This window comes from Trachypithecus francoisi, unplaced genomic scaffold (assembly GCF_009764315.1).
Source record: "Trachypithecus francoisi isolate TF-2019V2 unplaced genomic scaffold, Tfra_2.0 Lachesis_group4, whole genome shotgun sequence".
NCBI classification, from domain to species: domain Eukaryota; kingdom Metazoa; phylum Chordata; class Mammalia; order Primates; family Cercopithecidae; genus Trachypithecus; species Trachypithecus francoisi.
Window position 1 is genome coordinate 125522990 of NW_022681469.1, and position 18289 is coordinate 125541278.

At 40.2% G+C, this 18289-nt stretch overlaps 2 protein-coding genes across 3 annotated transcripts in view; one reads left to right on the top strand and one right to left on the bottom strand.

Annotated features, from left to right (window-relative positions):
* CALN1 (calneuron 1) overlaps positions 1–18289 on the bottom strand; it is a 674755-nt gene that overhangs the window by 557043 nt on the left and 99423 nt on the right. The window lies entirely within an intron of this gene.
* Positions 5667–6553, top strand: LOC117072899 (nucleolar protein 16-like). Its single transcript, XM_033193354.1, has one exon. It carries the CDS (start codon positions 5723–5725, stop codon positions 6257–6259), a length of 537 nt encoding a protein of 178 aa, XP_033049245.1. The 5' UTR covers positions 5667–5722; the 3' UTR covers positions 6260–6553.

Sequence of the window (18289 nt, forward strand, 5' to 3'; positions counted from 1 at the left end):
TAGCAATCTTAGAACTGAGATGTAACAGGCACCATTCTCAGGGACTTGCTGGGTACCCCTCCCCTACCCCAGCATGAAAACACAGAAAAATCTTGAGTTCCTTCAAAGAAACTCCAGGCACCTAGCTAGCCCTGAGAAGTAAACCAGCAACTTGATAAGCAAAAAGGTAATTTTAGCTTAAAACAATAGCCAAGGAAGTTACAGTCAGGAAATGTTTTTGTTCCCTGTATCGGTCTGTTCTCATGCTGCTAATAAAGACATACCTAAGACTGGTTAATTTACAAAGGAAAAAGGTTTAATGGACTCATAGTTCCACATGGCTGGGGAGACCTCACAATCATGGCAGAAGGTAAAGGATGAAGCAAAGGCACATCTCACATGGCAGCAAGCAAGAGAGCTTGTGCAGGGGAACTCTCATTGATAAAACCGTCAGATCTCGTGAGACTTATTCACTATCACGAGAACAGTATGGGGGACACTTGCGCCCGTGATTCAATTACCTGCCACCAGATCCCTCCCATGACACATGGGAATTATGGGAGCTACAAGATGAGATTTTTTACAAGTTAAGGAGAAGTGACTGCTAAGCTGTTTGGATGAGAGGCTTAGAGAATCACTGCCTGCTTTTGTTGCTCACTGGTGTGAGGATTTTCACATGTATCTTTTCTCTGGTTCTGGGAATTGGAGGCATCTGAGCTGGTGAGCAGTCTTTCTGCCACCAAGAGGGGACAAGAAGCTGGGGACCCAGGAAAGGAGGGTGCTATAAGGAAGGACTAGCCTGCTTCAGCCAGGTTTGTTGTTCCTACTTTGTTGGCACAACCTTGGGGGCGGCAAAAAGGAACAGTCAAACCATATCATTCCCTATAGAGTCTAAACATAACATCTTAGTGTATGTCCTTGAGTTGTTTTTCAGAAACCTGGACCCCTATTAAACTGATCGACTAGCACATAGACCTTGAATAAGAGGGAACTGAGGACTAAACTCTAACTGTGGTTCTTGTTCTCAATTTCTTCCTGAAGGGTCTGGAGGAAGCCACACCTACAGGCCAGAATGAACATTCTTTTCTGCACACCCCATATTTTTAGATAAAGCTTTACCTCCTTAACTAATCACAAATCAGAAAACCTTTGAACTCACCTATGACATCTGTAGAGATGGGATCTCCCTATGTTGCCCAGGCTGGTCTCAAACTCCTGACCTCAAGTAATCCTCCCACCCCCACCTTCCAAAGTATTGGGATTACTAGTCCCAGTGTGAGCCCATGTGGGCCTCTGCTCCCAGACGTCTGCTTTTTTAAGTCAAACCAAATGTCGAGCTTTCATGGATTGATTTATGGCTTTGTCTGTAGCCTCTGCCTCCCACCTTTAAAAATCCTTCCCTGTAAGCCAACGGGGTGGCTGGGACTTAAGCATGAGCTGCCTGATTCCTCTTGGTTGGTGCCCTGCAAATAAATGCCTCCCTTTCTCCTGCTGCAAAACCTTGATGTGGATAGCTGGTCTTACTGTGCCGGGTGAGCAGCCCCTGTTCTGACATGCTTGAGCCACTGGCTGAGTTTCATGTACCTAGTTCAGAGATGTGCATAGAAGGTGATATGGTTTGGCTCTATGTCCCCTCCCAAATCACATCTTCAATTGTATTCCTGTAACACCCACGTGTCGTTGGAGGGACCTGGTGGGAGATAATTGAATCATGGAGGCAGTTTCTCTCATACTGTTATCGTGGTAGTGAATAAGTCTCAGGAGATCTGATGGTTTTATAAGGGGAAACCCCTTTCACTAGGCTCTCTCACTCTGTCTCTTGTCTGCTGCCATGTGAGATGTGCCTGTGCCTTTGGCTTTCCACCATGATTATGAGGCCTCCCCAGCCATGTGGAACTGTAAGTCCATTAAATTTCTTTCTTTTGTAAATTGCCCAGTCTCAGGTATGTCTTTATCAGCAATGTGAAAACGAATTAATACAGAAGGTATTATATTTACAAAGGTTTCCACAATGTGTCACAGGCAGTTGAATAGAGTTGACAGGATCTCCATAAGATCTCTCCCTTTGATCCCTTAGTTTGGATGAATGCTGCATCATCTAACAATCTGTTGCCTCTGTAAGCAATTATTTTGTCACTTTCTAGATGGCAACCAGGTCACCAAAATAACTTGGTAGGGCCAAGCATGGTGGCTGAAGCCTGTAATCCCAGCACTTTGGGAGGCCGAGGTGGGTGGATCACTTGAGGTCAGGAGTTCGAGACCAGCCTGGCCAACATGGTGAAACCCATCTCTACAAAAAATACAAAAATTAGCCAGACATAGTGGTGGGTGCCTGTAATCCCAGCTACTTCAGAGGCTGAGGCATGAGAATCGCTTGAACCTGGGAGGCAGAGGTTGCAGAGAGCCGAGATCCCACCATTGCACTCCAGTCTGGGCAACAGAGCAAGACTCAGTCTCAAAAAGAAAAAAAAAACAAAAAACAAAAAACAGACAAACAAATGCCTTGGTAAGTGTAGATACACACATGAAGTTCCTGGTAAAATGTGGGGGCCTCCCACACAACCAGAGTCGGAAACATCTGGCCAAAGCTCTCATTCTGCCCTCCCTTCCTGCCTGTGTAAATTTGGGCACGTTGTTTATTCTCTCTAAATCTCATCGCCCTCATCTATAAAATGGGGATAATTAGACTATCTATTCCACAAGGTTGTTGAGAAAATTAAATGTGATTATGTGAAATAGCAGTTCACTCCGTTAACCTGGCTCCAGGCATAGAGTAAGCTTTCAATAAATGTTGGCAGCTGTTACAAGTGAGTAGTCAACACAAACACATAACAAAGACCTTACTTTGGGGGGAAAAAAATCAAGGATCTCTTGCCTTAGGACCCTAAGCTCAGCGAGCCTCAGAACTAGAGAAGGCTAGGCAGTAGCTCACACTCATAATACAGATACTTTGGAAGGTGCAGGTGGGAGGACTACTTAAGGTTGGGAGTTTGAGACCAGCCTGGGCAACACAGGGAGACGCCATCTCTACAAAAAAATGATTTGCAAAAGTAGCCAGGTGTGATGGCATGTGCCTGTAGTCCTAGCTACTCAGGAGGCTGAGGCAGATGATCCCTTGAGCCCAGGAATTCAAGATTACAGTGAACTGTGGTCACACCACTGCAATCCAGCTTGGGTGAAAGAGCAAGACTTTGTCTCAAAAAACAAATAAATAAATCAGAAACACAAAGAACTAGAGAAGCTGGATGGCAGACTTCTGCAGTTTCTTGGTCCTCTCCAGCTATGACCATTTTGAGACTTCCATGTTAAGGTGGTTGCAGGTTTACAGGCCCTGGCACTTTTGCTCCAACTTTTATTCAATATATGTGGTCAAAATGTGTCAGCTCCTTCCTATGAAAATACCAAAGAAAATCTTTTACCAATTACTGGGATGGAGGCTAAACTCAACATGAAACAAAATGAACAGGAAGGACTTCTCCTTATCGTGCATTTGTAGCTGGATTTAGCATAAGTTCTCTCTCTAACCTAGAATAGTACAGCCCTCCAGGAAACAGCGAGGAGTCAATTTCAACTTCCTTCTACCACCTGCCTCTAGCTTTGGGATTCAGAGTTACACAAATCAGACACCGAGACAAGTGCTACCTTACCAGTGATAATCCTCTCGTAAATATCCCCTTCCCTTATCTTCTTTCATTTTACCATCAATAAATACATCTACTTCAAGTGCCCAAAACACCCAAGGGTAGAGGGTGATGAAAAGATTCATTGCACTCTGAATAGAAATAGGTAGAAGTAGAAAAAAAAATCATTTGAGAAATACATGTTGGAGGGTAAAATTGTTCAGGTCTTCCATCAAAGTATGGAATCCAGGACTCACTAAATTCTTTACAACACACATTCTCTCCTGTGTGGCTAGGGGTTTGCCACAAACCTTGCAGTAGTTTGCTTTGCAGTAATCGGTAACCAGGACAACATTTGGTATCTGGAAGGAGTGTGCTGCTGTAACAAAAACTTAAAATACTGGCTTTGGGATTGAGCAATGGGAAAAAGCTATAACTTCCTCCGAAGAGTATTAATGACAGTTGCAAGGACCTTTGGAAAACTCTTGGAGGAAACATGAAGGGCACAGAAAGTGCTTATTGGAAGCTGGAGAAAAGAACGCCTGAGTCACGTACCAGGAGAACAGTTAGCAAAACTGCTACCTGTCAATGGTCGGCTGGGCGTGGTGGCTCACGCCTGTAATTCCAGCACTGTGGGAGGCTGACACGGGTGGATCACTTGAGGTCAGGAGTTTCAGACTAGCCTGGCCAACATGGTGAAACTCCGTTTCTACTATAAATACAAAAAATTAGCCAGGCATGGTGGTGCATGCCTGTAACCCCAGCTACTCGGAAGGCTGAGTCAGGAGAATTGCCGGAACCCGGGAGGCAGAGGTTGCAGTGAGCTGCGATCAGTCACTGCACTCCAGCATGGGTGACAGAGCAAGATTCTGTCTCAAAAAAAAAAAAAAAAAATCAATATAACCAATGGCAAGAATACCTAAGGACCTCATGGATCTGATTTCCAAGTGGAAAAATAGAAATGTCAGCTGGATTTTTCCAGATGCCTATGAGAAAAGGTAAGCAGAGACAGGTTAATTGAAGAAGAAGCTATTCCAGTTTTTTAGTAGAACTGAGATGGAATAGCAAGGAACCAGAGTTTGCTGAGTTAGAAAGGATTACTGTTTCTCTGCTGGGTTAGAAAGGACTACTGTTTCTCACTGTGGCGTCTCCAGGCAAAACCTTTCAAATCTGGGGCAGCAAAATCTGGTTTCTGGGAAAGATGGACTCAAGAATGGCGCTGTAAGATCCTTTGTTAAGGCCTTAGACATATTTAAGGGGATGCCCAAAAGGGCTTCTACATGTCTTAAAGACACTGTGCCTCACTCAGCAGCTTTGCAGGAGCCTAAAGATAAAGAAAGGTCTATTTTTTTTTAATTTTATTTATTTATTTATTTAGAGACAGAGTTTCACTCTGTTGTCCAGGCTTGAGTGCAGTGGCATGATTTCAGAGAGGAAAAGAGAGACAGGGAGAAAAAGAGAGGTTCCGGGCCTGTCTACAGCGATTCAAGCCCCTGCTGTGAGCGTCTTCCCAGAGGAGGCTACAGATTCTGTTGGGCAGAGACAAGCCACCCCCGCCATGCGCGCTCTGAATTCCCAATCCACAGAACCACAAGAGGCAGTCATACATTTTTGTGTTAAGTAACTTTGTTGTGGGATGAATTTTTGTTATGCAGCAATAAATAACCAGAAACATTTAATTTACTAAATTAGAAAGATGTCAAAAAATATGTTGTAAAGTGAAAAATCTTAATGGCAAAATAACATGTATGGTGCCACTTTTGAAAAAGAAAACTTTGTATATGGGATCCATATACCCATATGTGCACCAAATATAATTCCAATGCTTTCTGTTAACTAACTCTGGAGAACCAGTATTGAGGGGATAAACATATATATATTTATTTATAGATGAATATATGTTTACGTATTTCATTTATATAAATATATAAATTTAAATATATATTTATATTTTTAATTTATATAAATATATACTTTTATTTATGTATATAAATGTTCATACATTTTTATTTATATATGCTTATTATATAAATGGCTTTTTATAAATGGAATATAAATGGCTTTTTGCACACGAGGTCTGAGAGTGAGAGGCACTTTGAGCCGCTGGTGCCTTGGTCAGCGCAATGCCCAAGGCCAAGGGCAAAACCCGGAAGCAGAAGTTTGGTTACAATGTCAACCGAAAGCGTCTGAACCGGAATGCTCGACGGAAGGCAGCGCCGCGGATCGAATGCTCCCACATCCGACATGCCTGGGACCACGCTAAATCGGTGCGGCAGAACCTGGCCGAGATGGGGTTGGCTGTGGACCCCAACAGGGCGGTGCCCCTCCGTAAGAGAAAGGTGAAGGCCATGGAGGTGGACATAGAGGAGAGGCCTAAGGAGCTTGTGCGGAAGCCCTATGTGCTGAATGACCTGGAGGCAGAAGCCAGCCTTCCAGAAAAGAAAGGAAATACTCTGTCTCGGGACCTCACTGACTACGTACGCTACATGGTGGAGAACCATGGGGAGGACTATAAGGCCATGGCCCGTGATGAGAAGAATTACTATCAAGATACTCCAAAACAGATTCGGAATAAGATCAATGTCTATAAACGCTTTTACTCAGCAGAGTGGCAAGACTTCCTTGATTCTTTGCAGAAGAATAAGATGGAGGTTGAGTGACTGGTTTACATCACAGCTGTCCCAGGCCGAGGCCTGCCCCAGACCAGTGAAGCTGGAGTCAGGATGTAAGGCAGGGAGGGCTGTGTGGCTCCAGAGGCGCTGGCCAGGTCCATGGAATCAGAAGGTTACGCACGCACACACACACGCACACTCCCCGCTCTGGGGAAGGAACTGTTCTCAGAGGCTCCAATTTATATTCGTCTGGGGGTTCATGGAAAAGCCAGAACCTGCTGTTTTCAGGGTAGGTGGTTTTCATATATAGTGTGTACATAATAAAACAAAGGTATTTTTTAAAAAAAAAAAAATGGCTTTTTGCTTTTTTGAAAATATTTTCAAAACGTATATTAGCCAGCCAACAAAATGGAATTGAGGTTAAATATTACATATAAAAATATATATAAGTATATATAATATAGCATATATTTATAAAATATATAAATATATAAATTTATATGTGAACATATATTTATATATTCATATATAAATTATTTTATGTGGTATTTATACTTATATATAAATATTTATATAAATAATATCTTATATGATACATTGTATATAATATATAATGGCACATGTTACATTATTACATGTACTGTTATACTCATGCATAATATATGTTATATATAATTATATCATACATATATTATATAATTATATATCATACATAGTATCATTATAATTATATATTATACAATATTACATAATATATGTATTAGATACTATTATTTAATGCCAAAAGTAAAGAACATCTTAGAGATCTTCAGAGCATCACAGGCACAGAAGGAACAGGAAACCTTGGAAAGGGGAGGCATCATCGTGCTCCATTGTCCCCTTAAAGGCATTCATTCACCTGTGTTTGAAACTGCACATGGTGAACAGTTAAAAAAGAAAAAAAAAGGCAAGAGAAGGAAAGAAAGAGAGAAAGAAAGAAGAAAGAGGACGGAGGGAAAGAAAAGAAAGGAAGGGAAAGGCAAGGAAAGGAAAGAAAAAAGAGAAGAAGGAAGGAAGGAGAAGAGAAGAGGAAAGGAAGGAAGGAAGAAGGAGAGAAAGAAAGAAGAGAAAGAAAGGAAAGAAGAGCAAAGGAAAAAAAGGAAGGAGGGAAAGAAAGAGAAAGACAAAAAAAAGAAAGACAGAAGAAAGAGGGAAGGGAAGGCAAGGGAGAGGGAGGGAGAGAATGAGGGAGGGGAGGAGAGGGGAGGGGAGGGAAAACCAAGCAGCAGGAAGGAGAATTCTTGGGAAATCGGGAGTCTATAACCTCCCTAGGAGGAGGGACACTCATAAACACCCCAGGGTTTCAGGTGAAGCTTTTGAAATACTACATGCATTAAGATTAAGGGCAAACCAAAAGCCTTTGGAGAATCAAGTTCAGCCTTAAATTATCTCAATAATTGATTAGCCAAAAATGATCTTTCTGTACCCTAAATGCCTGCCAGATGAAAAAGTTAAATCTCTCTGAGGAGAGAGAACAAATGTATAGTCACTATAATTTCTTAAATATAACATGTGGCATTTAATCAAAAATCAACAGGCATGTCCAGAAAGAGAACCAAATTAAGAAAAAATAAAGAGAAACAACAGACAATAGGAAAACCAAACATAGGAAATTCAGACGGTGGATTTATATAAAAGACATTAAAACAATTGTATAGATGTTTAAGAAAATGAATGACAAGATAAAGAAATTCACCACTAAATAGCTCAAGTCTATTTATTTATTCTTAATTTCTTTCTAATTCAATAATTGAACTTTTACTTTTTATTAATGTGATCCATAATTGTTAAAGGTCAAATTGTAATTTGTTATGCAGAAGTAGAATTTAAAAATAAACATCAAACAGTTCTAAAAGGTCAATTGTGCAAAATGGTGTTCTCTCTTTCCTCTTCCTCCATTCCTTTTTCCCAAAGATAACTACTTTCAACTAGTCCGTTACCTCTTTGGATAGTTATATCCATATTTCTAAATAAGTGGTTTTTTAAAAATATTTATTTTCTTTTCCAATTAAAACACCTAACTGAAGGATGAAGGTGTAATACTCTTACTTGTTTCTCCAATCCACACACATACATTCTGTCCTGATTCTCCCATATATAATGTTTAATTTGATCTCTATTCAGTTAAAATTTATTTATTATTTATTTATTTGAGACGAAGTCTCACTCTGTCACCCAAGCTGGAGTCCAGTGGCAAGGTCTCGGCTCACTGCAACCTCTGCCTCCCAGGTTCAAGCAATTCTCCTGCCTCAGCCTCCCAAGTAGGTGGGGTTACAGGTGTCCACCACCACGCCTGGCTAATTTTTTGTATTTTTAGTAGAGATGGGGCTTCACCATGTTGGACAGGCTGGTCTCGAACTCCTGACCTCAAGGGATCCACCCACCTTGGCCTCCCAAAGTGTGGGATTACAGGTGTGAGTCACAGCACCCTGCCAAAATTTGTTTATTTTTAACACAGAATAAAGCAATAATTCTGGAACCCATCAAAAAATAAATAAAATACACTCAGTAGATGTGGTTAAAGCAAACTGGACACAGTAGAAGAGATTAGTGAACTTCAAATAGGTCAGTAAAAAAATATCCTGCTAATGTGTGAGGAGAAGAAAAAGGTGGGAATGGAGAAAAGAGAATAAGAGAATTAAAGCAAAGTGAATCATCAAATATATAACTCAAGTCTGAAAAGGAAAGGGGAGAAAGAGTGAAGTGGATGAGATGCTGGCTGAGAATTTTCCAAAACCAATAAAGACATGAAGCCACAGATTCAGGAAGTCCTATAAACTCCAAATAGGATACATACAATGAAATCCACATGAAAGCAGTCATCATTATATTTCTAAAACCTAAAGACAATTTTTTTTTCTTTTTTTTCTGTTTTTTTCTTTTTTTTTGAGACAGAGTTTCGCTCTTGTTGCCCAGGCTGGAGTGTAGTGGCGTGATCTCAGCTCACTGCAGCCTCCACCTCCCAGGATCAAGCAATTCTCCTGCCTCAGCCTCCTGCGTAGCTGGGATTACAGGCATACGCCACCATGTCTGGCTAATTTTTTGTATTTATAGTAGAAACGGAGTTTCACCATGTTGGTCAGGCTAGTCTCGAACTCCCGACCTCAGATGATCCTCCTGCCTCGGCCTCCCAAAGTGCTGGGATTACAGGCGTGAGCCACCACACCCGGCCAAGACACAATATTAAAAGCAGCCAGGGCCCTTCTCCTTCACACACACACACACCTTGCAAAGGAACAATTCGCCTGACAGACGACTTGTTGACAAACATAATAAAAGCCAGTACAACTTAAAATCATTGGTATCATCTTCGGTGCACTAAAAGAAAATAGCTATCCACTAAATCCTGAACGCAGTGAACATGCCCTCTAACAAGAAAAGGAGCAATTTCTGCTTCTATGTTACTAGGTTACTGCAAAAGTAATTGCAGTTTTTTCCACTGAAAGTGATGGCGGTAGGGCAAGGTGGCTCATGCCTATAATCCCAGCACTTTGGAAGGCCAAGGAGGGTGGATCACTTGAGAGGTCAGGAGTTCGAGGCCAGCCTGGCCAACATAGTGAGACCCTGTCTCTATTAAAAATGTAAAAATGGCCCGGGAGTGGTGGCAGGTGCCTGTAATCCCAGCTACTTGGGAGGCTGAGGCAAGAAAATTGCTTGAACCCAGGAGGCCAAAGTTGCAGTGAGCTGAGATCACTCCAGCCTGGGCGACAGAGCGAGATTCTGTCTCAAAGAAAAAAAAAGAAAGTAATGGCAAAAACCTCAATTACGTTTGCACCGACATAATAAGTTAGTTTCCTTCCCACTATTAACAATTAGAAACTAAACAAATGTACAAATTAAGTATTTTCTGTAATTGGACAACAGATAGTACAGGGCTGTGATCCATGGAAGAAAAGGAACAAATTATGTGTGTCCTGCAACTGCCCAGCTTTCTACCTGGAGATGGTATCCGTATCACTGTAGAGGAAAAGGAAGCCAAACAGAACACAGGGGTCTCACTAACTTGAGGGATCAGAGTTCATGAAGGTTTAGGTAGCTAGATTTTGGGGGGCAGAGAACTGGAGAGGAGAAGGCTACACAGATAAAAAGGTGGACATTTTTCGTAAGGATTTAAGTTCCTAGATGACAACTAAGATGTGCATAAGAAGACAAATTCTATGCCGCTAGGCGGAGAGCAGTTAGTGAAGAATTGTAAGTCGAACAATTTCTAGATGTAAGAAAGAACTGGAAAATGGGCAAGTTCTGATGATCCTGAGTGAGAAAATGCATTGAACACCCAGTGGGTACAATAGAGTCCATAGGTGAATTGCATCTTCCTGGTAGCAGGAAAAAACTAGCTCTAGAATAACAGCTATTGTAAGACTCAACCTAACAAAGCTTAAAAGCAATCATCAAATAGATCAAAGTGATTTCCAAGTTACTAATCAAATGCCTAGCAAAGAAACTTCAAAACTCTTCAAAGGACAAAAACAAAATTCAGAAACTCAACAACACAACACCCACAGTGTCCATGGAAACAGAAGGAAAAATAACAATGGTGATGGAATCTGCAGAAAGGGGCTTTCGAGCAGCTATTAGAAATATTTTCAAGGATTTAAAGGAAATTGTGAACAATAAAGGAAGGCATGCAATCTAAAAAAAGAAGCAAATAAAATTGTAGCATTGAAAAAATGTATATTTAATGTGAAAAAGCTATTTGAGGGCTTAACATAATTTCAGTATTGTAGAAAAATAAGTGAGTTTGAAAAAAATAGAAACTGAAGCAGAGAAAGAATGCTGGCTAAAAAAAATCTTAAAATCCTTGATGGCAGGTGGGACAATATCAAGTTACCTAACATATGTTTGATTTTAATACCTAAAGCGAGAGAGAGAGAGAGAGACTCTGTGCACGCGCGTGCCTCTATGTGTGTGTGTGTGTGTGTGTTAGGAAGGTTAAACAGAAAAAACCATTTGAATAAATAGTGGCTAATATTTCGCAATTTGATACAAGCCTAAAATACAGCTCCACATGACACAATTTACTGCAAGAAAGATAAATACAAAAAGTACACACCAAGGTATCTTATAATCAAATTGCTGTAAACCATGATAAAGAGAAAAATCTTAAAGTATCCAGAAGAAAAAAACATTATATCAGGAGAACAAAGAGAAGACGTAATACTAACTTCTTTTAAGAAACAATACAAGCCAAAAGACAAGGGAATAACATTTTTAATGTGCTGAAATTGAAAACAAAAACAAAAATACCGAGAATTGTCACTGTGGTTTTGATTTGCATATCTCTAACAATTAGTGATGCTGAGCATATTTTCAAATGCTTATTGGCCATGTATATGTCTTCCTCTGAAAACTACCTGTTCATGTCTTTTGCCCACTTTGTTATCGGGTTGTTTGCTTTTGGCTTGTTAATTTAAGCACCTTATAGATTCTGGATATTAGCCCTTTGATAGGTGCATATTTTACAAATGTTTTCTCCCATCTGTCGGTCGTCTGTTTACTTTGTTAGTTTCTTTTCCTTTGCAGATGCTCTTTAATTGAATTAGGTCCCATGTGTCAATATTTGTTTTGGTTATCATTGCTTTTGGCATCTTTGTCATGAAATCTTTGTCAAGACCTATGTCCAGAATGGTATCTTCTTGGTTTCCTTCAAGAGTTTTTATAGGCCTATAAACCCTTTAGGTTTTATGTTTAAGCCTTCAATCCATCTAGAATTGATTTTTGCCTGTGTTAAAAGGAAGGGGTCCAGTTTCAATCTTCTGCATTGGCTAGCCAGTTATGCCAGTAACATTTACTGAAAAGGGAATCCTTCCACTGTGGACCAGTGTGGAGATTACTCAAAGAACTTAGAACAGAACAAGCACTTTACCCAGCAATCCACTGGGTATATACCCAAAGGAATATGAATTGGTCTACCATAAAGTCCTATGCATACATATGTTCATCACAGCACTATTCACAATAGTAAAGCCATGGGATGAACATAAGTACCCAGCAATGGTAGACTGGATAAAGAAAACGTGGCACATATACACCATGGAATACTACGCAGTCATAAAAAAGAATGCGATCATGTCTTTTGCAGCAACAGGGATAGAGCTGGAGGCCATTATCCTAAGCAATTTAATGCAGAACAGAAAACTAAATACTGCATGTTTTCACTTATAAGTGGGAAGTAAACATTGAGTACACATGGACACAAGGAAGACAACAACAGGCACCAGGGCCTATTTGAGAGTGCAGCAGGAGGAGGGTGAGGATCAGAAAACCACCTGTCAGATACTATGCTTATTACCTGAGTAATGAAATAATCTGTACACTAAATCGCCACGAGACTCAATTTACCTGTATAACAAACTGGCACATGTACCCCGAAACAAAAGTAAAAGTTTAAAGAAAAAGAAAATACCGAGAATTTCCTAATCAGCAAAAATAGTCTCTAAATTTAAAGGTGATGGCTGGACGAGGTGGCTCACACCTGTAATCCCAGTGCTTTGGGAGGCCAAGGTGGGTGGATCATCTGAGGTCAGGAGTTCAAGACCAGCCTGACCAACATGGTGAAACCCTGTCTCTACTAAAAATACAAAAATTAGCTGGGAGTGGTAGTGGACACCTGTAATCCCAGCTACTTGGGAGGCTGAAGCAGGAGAATCACTTGAACCCGGGAGGTGGAGGTTGCAGTGAGCTGAGATCATGCCATTGCACCACTGCACTGGGCGACAAATAAATAAACACAAATTAATTTTTTAATTTTAAAAAATAAAGGTGAAATAAAGAGTTTTTCAGATAAACAAACAGTAAAATAATTTATAGGCCAGGCACAGGGGTTCTTGTCTGTAATCCTAGCCCTTTGGGAGGCCAAGGCAGGAGGATCACTTGAGTCCGGGAGTTCAAGACCAGCCTTGGCAACCTAGCAACACTCTGTCTCTATTCAAGAATTTATAGCCATCAGATTGAAGTAAATGACAGCAGAAATTTAGGAATGATAAGTCCTGGGAATGGAAAATATGTGAATAAAAATAAAAAGTTTGTCATTATTTTTAACTTTCTTTAAAAGGTAGTTTACTGATTAAGACAAAAATATTACCCAATGCATTTATGGGATTTATAAGACATGTATAAATAAAACATGTATGACAGCTGTAGCACAAAGGGAGTAAAGAAATGGAAATATACTATTAAAATGTAGTCAATTGATCCACGAGGTAGTATAATACCATTTGATATCAGACTGTTACATTTGAAGGTGCACACTGTAAATCCCAGAACACAAAGAGATATAGCAAATAAGCCAATAGAGGAGAGTAAATACAATATTTGAAAAATAATCAATACCAAAAGAAGTCATGAAAAAGGAAAAAGCAACAAAGAACACACGAAACAAAAAAGAAATAGCAAGATGGTACATTTAAACCTAAATGTATTATGAACTGCATTTAATTTAAAGAGTGCGAACCATTACCAAATTTGGCCATATTGAATTTATAGAGTACTATATTAACATAATCTTTTCAAGTGCACTAGGAATGTTCATAAAACACAGGCTGTATCTTGTGCCACAGAATAATTCTCAGTACTTTAGTATTTTAGGCCAGGTATGGTGGCTCATGCCCGTAATCCCAGCACTCTGGGAAGCCGAGGTGGGCAGATCACTTGAGGTCAGGCAGAAGAATCGCTGGAACCCGGGAGGCGGAGGTTGCAGTGAGCCGGGATTGCACCACGGAACTCCATCCTGAGTGACAGAGCAAGACTCCGTGTCAAAAAAAAAAAAAAAAAAAAAAACACACACACTTTGAGATTTTAAAAATACAAAAATTAGCCAAGTGTGGTGGCACATGCCTGCAGTCCCAGCTACTTGGGAGGCTGAGGCAGGAGAATGGTTTGAACCTGGGAGGCAAGTGAGCCGCGATCATGCCCTTGCATTCCAGCCTGGGCGACAGAGTGAGACTCCATCTCAAAAACAAAAAAACAAAAAAACAACACCCACTTGGAGATTTTAAAGTTATCCAAATCATACCAGAAACATTCTATGACCACAATGGAATTAAAAATTAAATTAGAAATCAATAAGAAGAAGATACCTTAAATTTCCCCAAGATTTTACAAGTAAAAAACAGTTTCGCATAATGCGTATGTCAAAGAATAATCAGAAATGAAGTTTAAAAATATTTTGAACTAAATGAAATGAAAGCACAATGTATTGAAATTTGTGAGATCAGCTAAAACAGTGCTTACAAGGAAAATTACAGCTTAAAATGTTTACTTTACAAAAAGATGAAAGGTTTAAAGCCAATGTTTTAAGATGCTAACTTAAAAAGCTAAAAAGAGAAGAGCAAATTAAATTGAAAAGCAACAAAAGAAAGGAAAAAGGATAGGAAAAATCAAATTTAAAAATGGACAGAAAAATGAATTAAAATGTCATAAAATTAATAAATCTGTAGCTAACTTGATTTGAAAATATGGCAAAAACACAAAGCACCAAGATCAGGAATCACTATAGATACTAACCATATACAAAAGAATAACAAGCGAATATTATAAAACAATGTTATGAAAAAAATTGACAATTTAAACAAAAGAGAAATTTATTTTTTTTTATTTTTTATTTTTTTCTTTGAGACGGAGTCTCGCTCTGTCGCCCAGGCTGGAGTGCAGTGGCCAGATCTCAGCTCACTGCAAGCTCCGCCTCCCAGATTCATGCCATTCTCCTGCCTCAGCCTCCCAAGTAGCTGGGACTGCAGGCACCCGCCACCTCGCCTGGCTAGTTTTTTGTATTTTTACTAGAGACAGGGTTTCACTGTGTTAGCCAGGATGGTCTCGATCTCCTGACCTTGTGATCCGCCTGCCTCAGCCTCCCAAAGTGCTGGGATTACAGGCGTGAGCCACTGCGCCTGGCTGAAAAAAATTTTTTAAAACACAAATTACCAAAATAGACCCAAGGAGATATAAAAATCTGAATATTCCTATATCTTTTATTTTTTATTTATTTTTTTTTGAGACGGAGTCTCACTCTGTCGCCGGGGCTGGAGTGCAGTGGCCGGATCTCAGCTCACTGCAAGCTCCGCCTCCCGGGTTCACGCCATTCTCCTGCCTCAGCCTCCCGAGTAGCTGGGACTACAGGCGCCCGCCACCTCGCCCGGCTAGTTTTTTGTATTTTTTAGTAGAGACGGGGTTTCACAGTGTTAGCCAGGATGGTCTCGATCTCCTGACCTCGTGATCCGCCCGTCTCGGCCTCCCAAAGTGCTGGGATTACAGGCTTGAGCCACCGCGCCCGGCCAATATCTTTTAAATAAATTGAATTCATAATTAACCTCCTGTGCCCTCAAAACATAAACAAATTCCTCTGTGCCCAGATGGTTTCTCTGGTGATTTCTAACATTTAATGAAGAGCTAATACTAATCTCATAAAACGTTTTCATAAAATAGAGAGTGGGCACACAGCTCAACTCATTTTATGAGGCTACTGTCTCTCTCATCAAAATTAAATACAGGCAATACCAAAGCAGAAAATGAAAATAAACGCAAAAAAGCCTTAACATACATTAGCAAACTAAATCCAGCAATATATAAAAAGGATAAGACGGCTGGGCACGGTGGCTCACGCCTGTAATCTAATCCCAGCTTGCAGTGAGCCGAGGTGGCGCCACTGCACTCCAGCCTGGGCGACAGAGCGAGACTCTGTCTCAAAAAAAAGCAAAAAAAGGATAAGACATCTTGACAAGGTGGAGTTTTTTTTAAGTCATACAAACTTAGTCTAAATCTTAAATTCTAAAAGATGAATCAGTGTAATTTATCCTATTTATAGAAGAAAAAAATTACAGTCATCCTAATGCATTCATGAAAAGTATTTGACAAAATACAACTCCTATTCTCCATGAAAACTTGGAAAACTAGGAATAAAAGGGAACTTTTTCATCCTGCTAAGGGATACTAAAAAACCTACAGCTAACGTCACACAAAATGGTTAAAAACTGAATGCTTTCCCTGTAAAATCAGGAAAAGGGCTTCTATTGAACATTTGTTGGAGGACTCGGCCGTGAAATAAGTCAATAAAAAGACAGGAAATGCATACAGATTGGTAAGTAAGAAGTAAAATTGTTTCCACTGAAAAGCAACATGATTGTGTACATTTAAAAAAAGAGTATTTGAATGAAAAAGTGACCTTAACAAGGTCACAGAATACAAGATCAATGCCAACAATAAACAACTGAAAAATGAAATTTTAAAAACAGTTCCATTCAGGCCCAGCGTGGCGGCTCATGCCTGTAATCCCAGCGTTTTGGGAGGCCAAAGTGGGCAGATCACCTGAAGTCAGGAGTTCGAGACGAGCCTGGCCAACACGGTGAAACCCTGTCTCTACTAAAAATACAAAAATTAGCTGGTCGTGGTGGTAGACCCCTGTAATCCCAGCTACTTGGGGGAGGCTGAGGAAAGAGAATCTCTTCAACCCAAGAGGCAGAGGTTGAAGTGAACCGAGATCGTGCCACTGTACTCCAGCCTGGGTGACAGAATGAGACTCCATCTCAAACAAACAAAAAAAAAGGTCCCATTCACAATAATGTCAATAACATGAAATATTAGGGATATGTTTAACAAAATAAGTGTAAGTTCTGTATACTAAAAACCTCAAAACACTGCTAAGAGAGATTAAAGAAGACCAAAAAATAAATGGAGATCTATACCATGTTAATGGATCAGAGGTTTGATCATTTTAAGATGTCAGTTCTCTCCAAATTGATCTACAGGTTCAGCATCATCCCAATCCATATCCTAACAAGCTGTTTTGCAAAATTTGACAAATCCATATCCTAACAAGCTGTTTTGCAAAATTTGACAAGCTGGTTTAAAAATTTATATATGTATGCAAAGGACATAGCATAGCCAAAACAAATTTTTCAGAGAAGAAAGTTGGAAAGACTTTCTTTCCAACTGATTTCAAGACTTAACTATAGAGCTAATCAAGAGAGTGTGGTTTTGGCACAAGGATATATACAGCAAAGGAACAGAACTGATTAGGAATACACTCATATGCATGTGACCAATTAGTTTTCCACAAAGGTGCCAAATTAATTCAAATTAATTAATTTAATGAGGATAGTCTTTTCATCCAATTGTGCTGGAATAACTGGATATTCACGTGGAAATAAATGAACTTTGATACTTTATTTACCCTATAGGCAAAGATTAACTCAGAATGGATCGTAGTCCTAAATGTAAAAGTTAAAGCCACAAAACTTCTAAAGAAAACCCAGGAGAAAATTTTTGAGAACTTGGGTAAGCAAAAAAATTTTTTTTCTTTGTTTTTTGTTTTAATTTCCCTTGAGACAGGATCTTGCTCTGTCGCCAAAGCTGGAGTGCAGTGGCACAATCACAGCTCAGTACATCCTCCACTTCCCGGGCTCAAGCCATCCTCTAACCTCAGCCCCGGGATAGCTGGAAGTACAGGCTCGCGCCACCATGCCCGGCTAATTTTTGTATTTTTTATGGAGACAGTCTCACCATTTGCCCAGGCTGGTCTCAAACTCCTGTGCTCAAGTGATTGGCCCACCTCCGCCTCCCAAAGTGCTGAGATTACAGGCGTGAGCCACCATGCCCAGCCAAAAATTGCTTAAAGAAGATACAAAAGCCACAAATCGGTCAGCCGCTGTGGCTCATGCTTGTCATCCCAGCACTTTGGGAGGCCGAGGCGGGCGGATCACTTGACGCCAGGAGTTCAAGACCAGCCTAGCCAACATGGTGAAATCCCATCTCTACTAAAAATACAAAAATTAGCTGGGCATGGTGGTGGGTGCCTGTAATCCCAGCTACTCAGGAGGCTGAAGCAGGAGAATCACTTGAACCCAGAAGGCAGAGGTGGCAGTGAGGCGGGATTGCACGACTGCACTCTAGCCTGGGCAACAGAGTGAGACTCTCTCAAAAACAAAATGAAACAAAAAGAAAACAAAACAGAAAGCACAAGTCATAAAGGAAAAATTTGATCATTTTGATTTCACAAATTTTAAATCTTATGCCCTGAAAATTTCATTTTTGAAAACATGAATA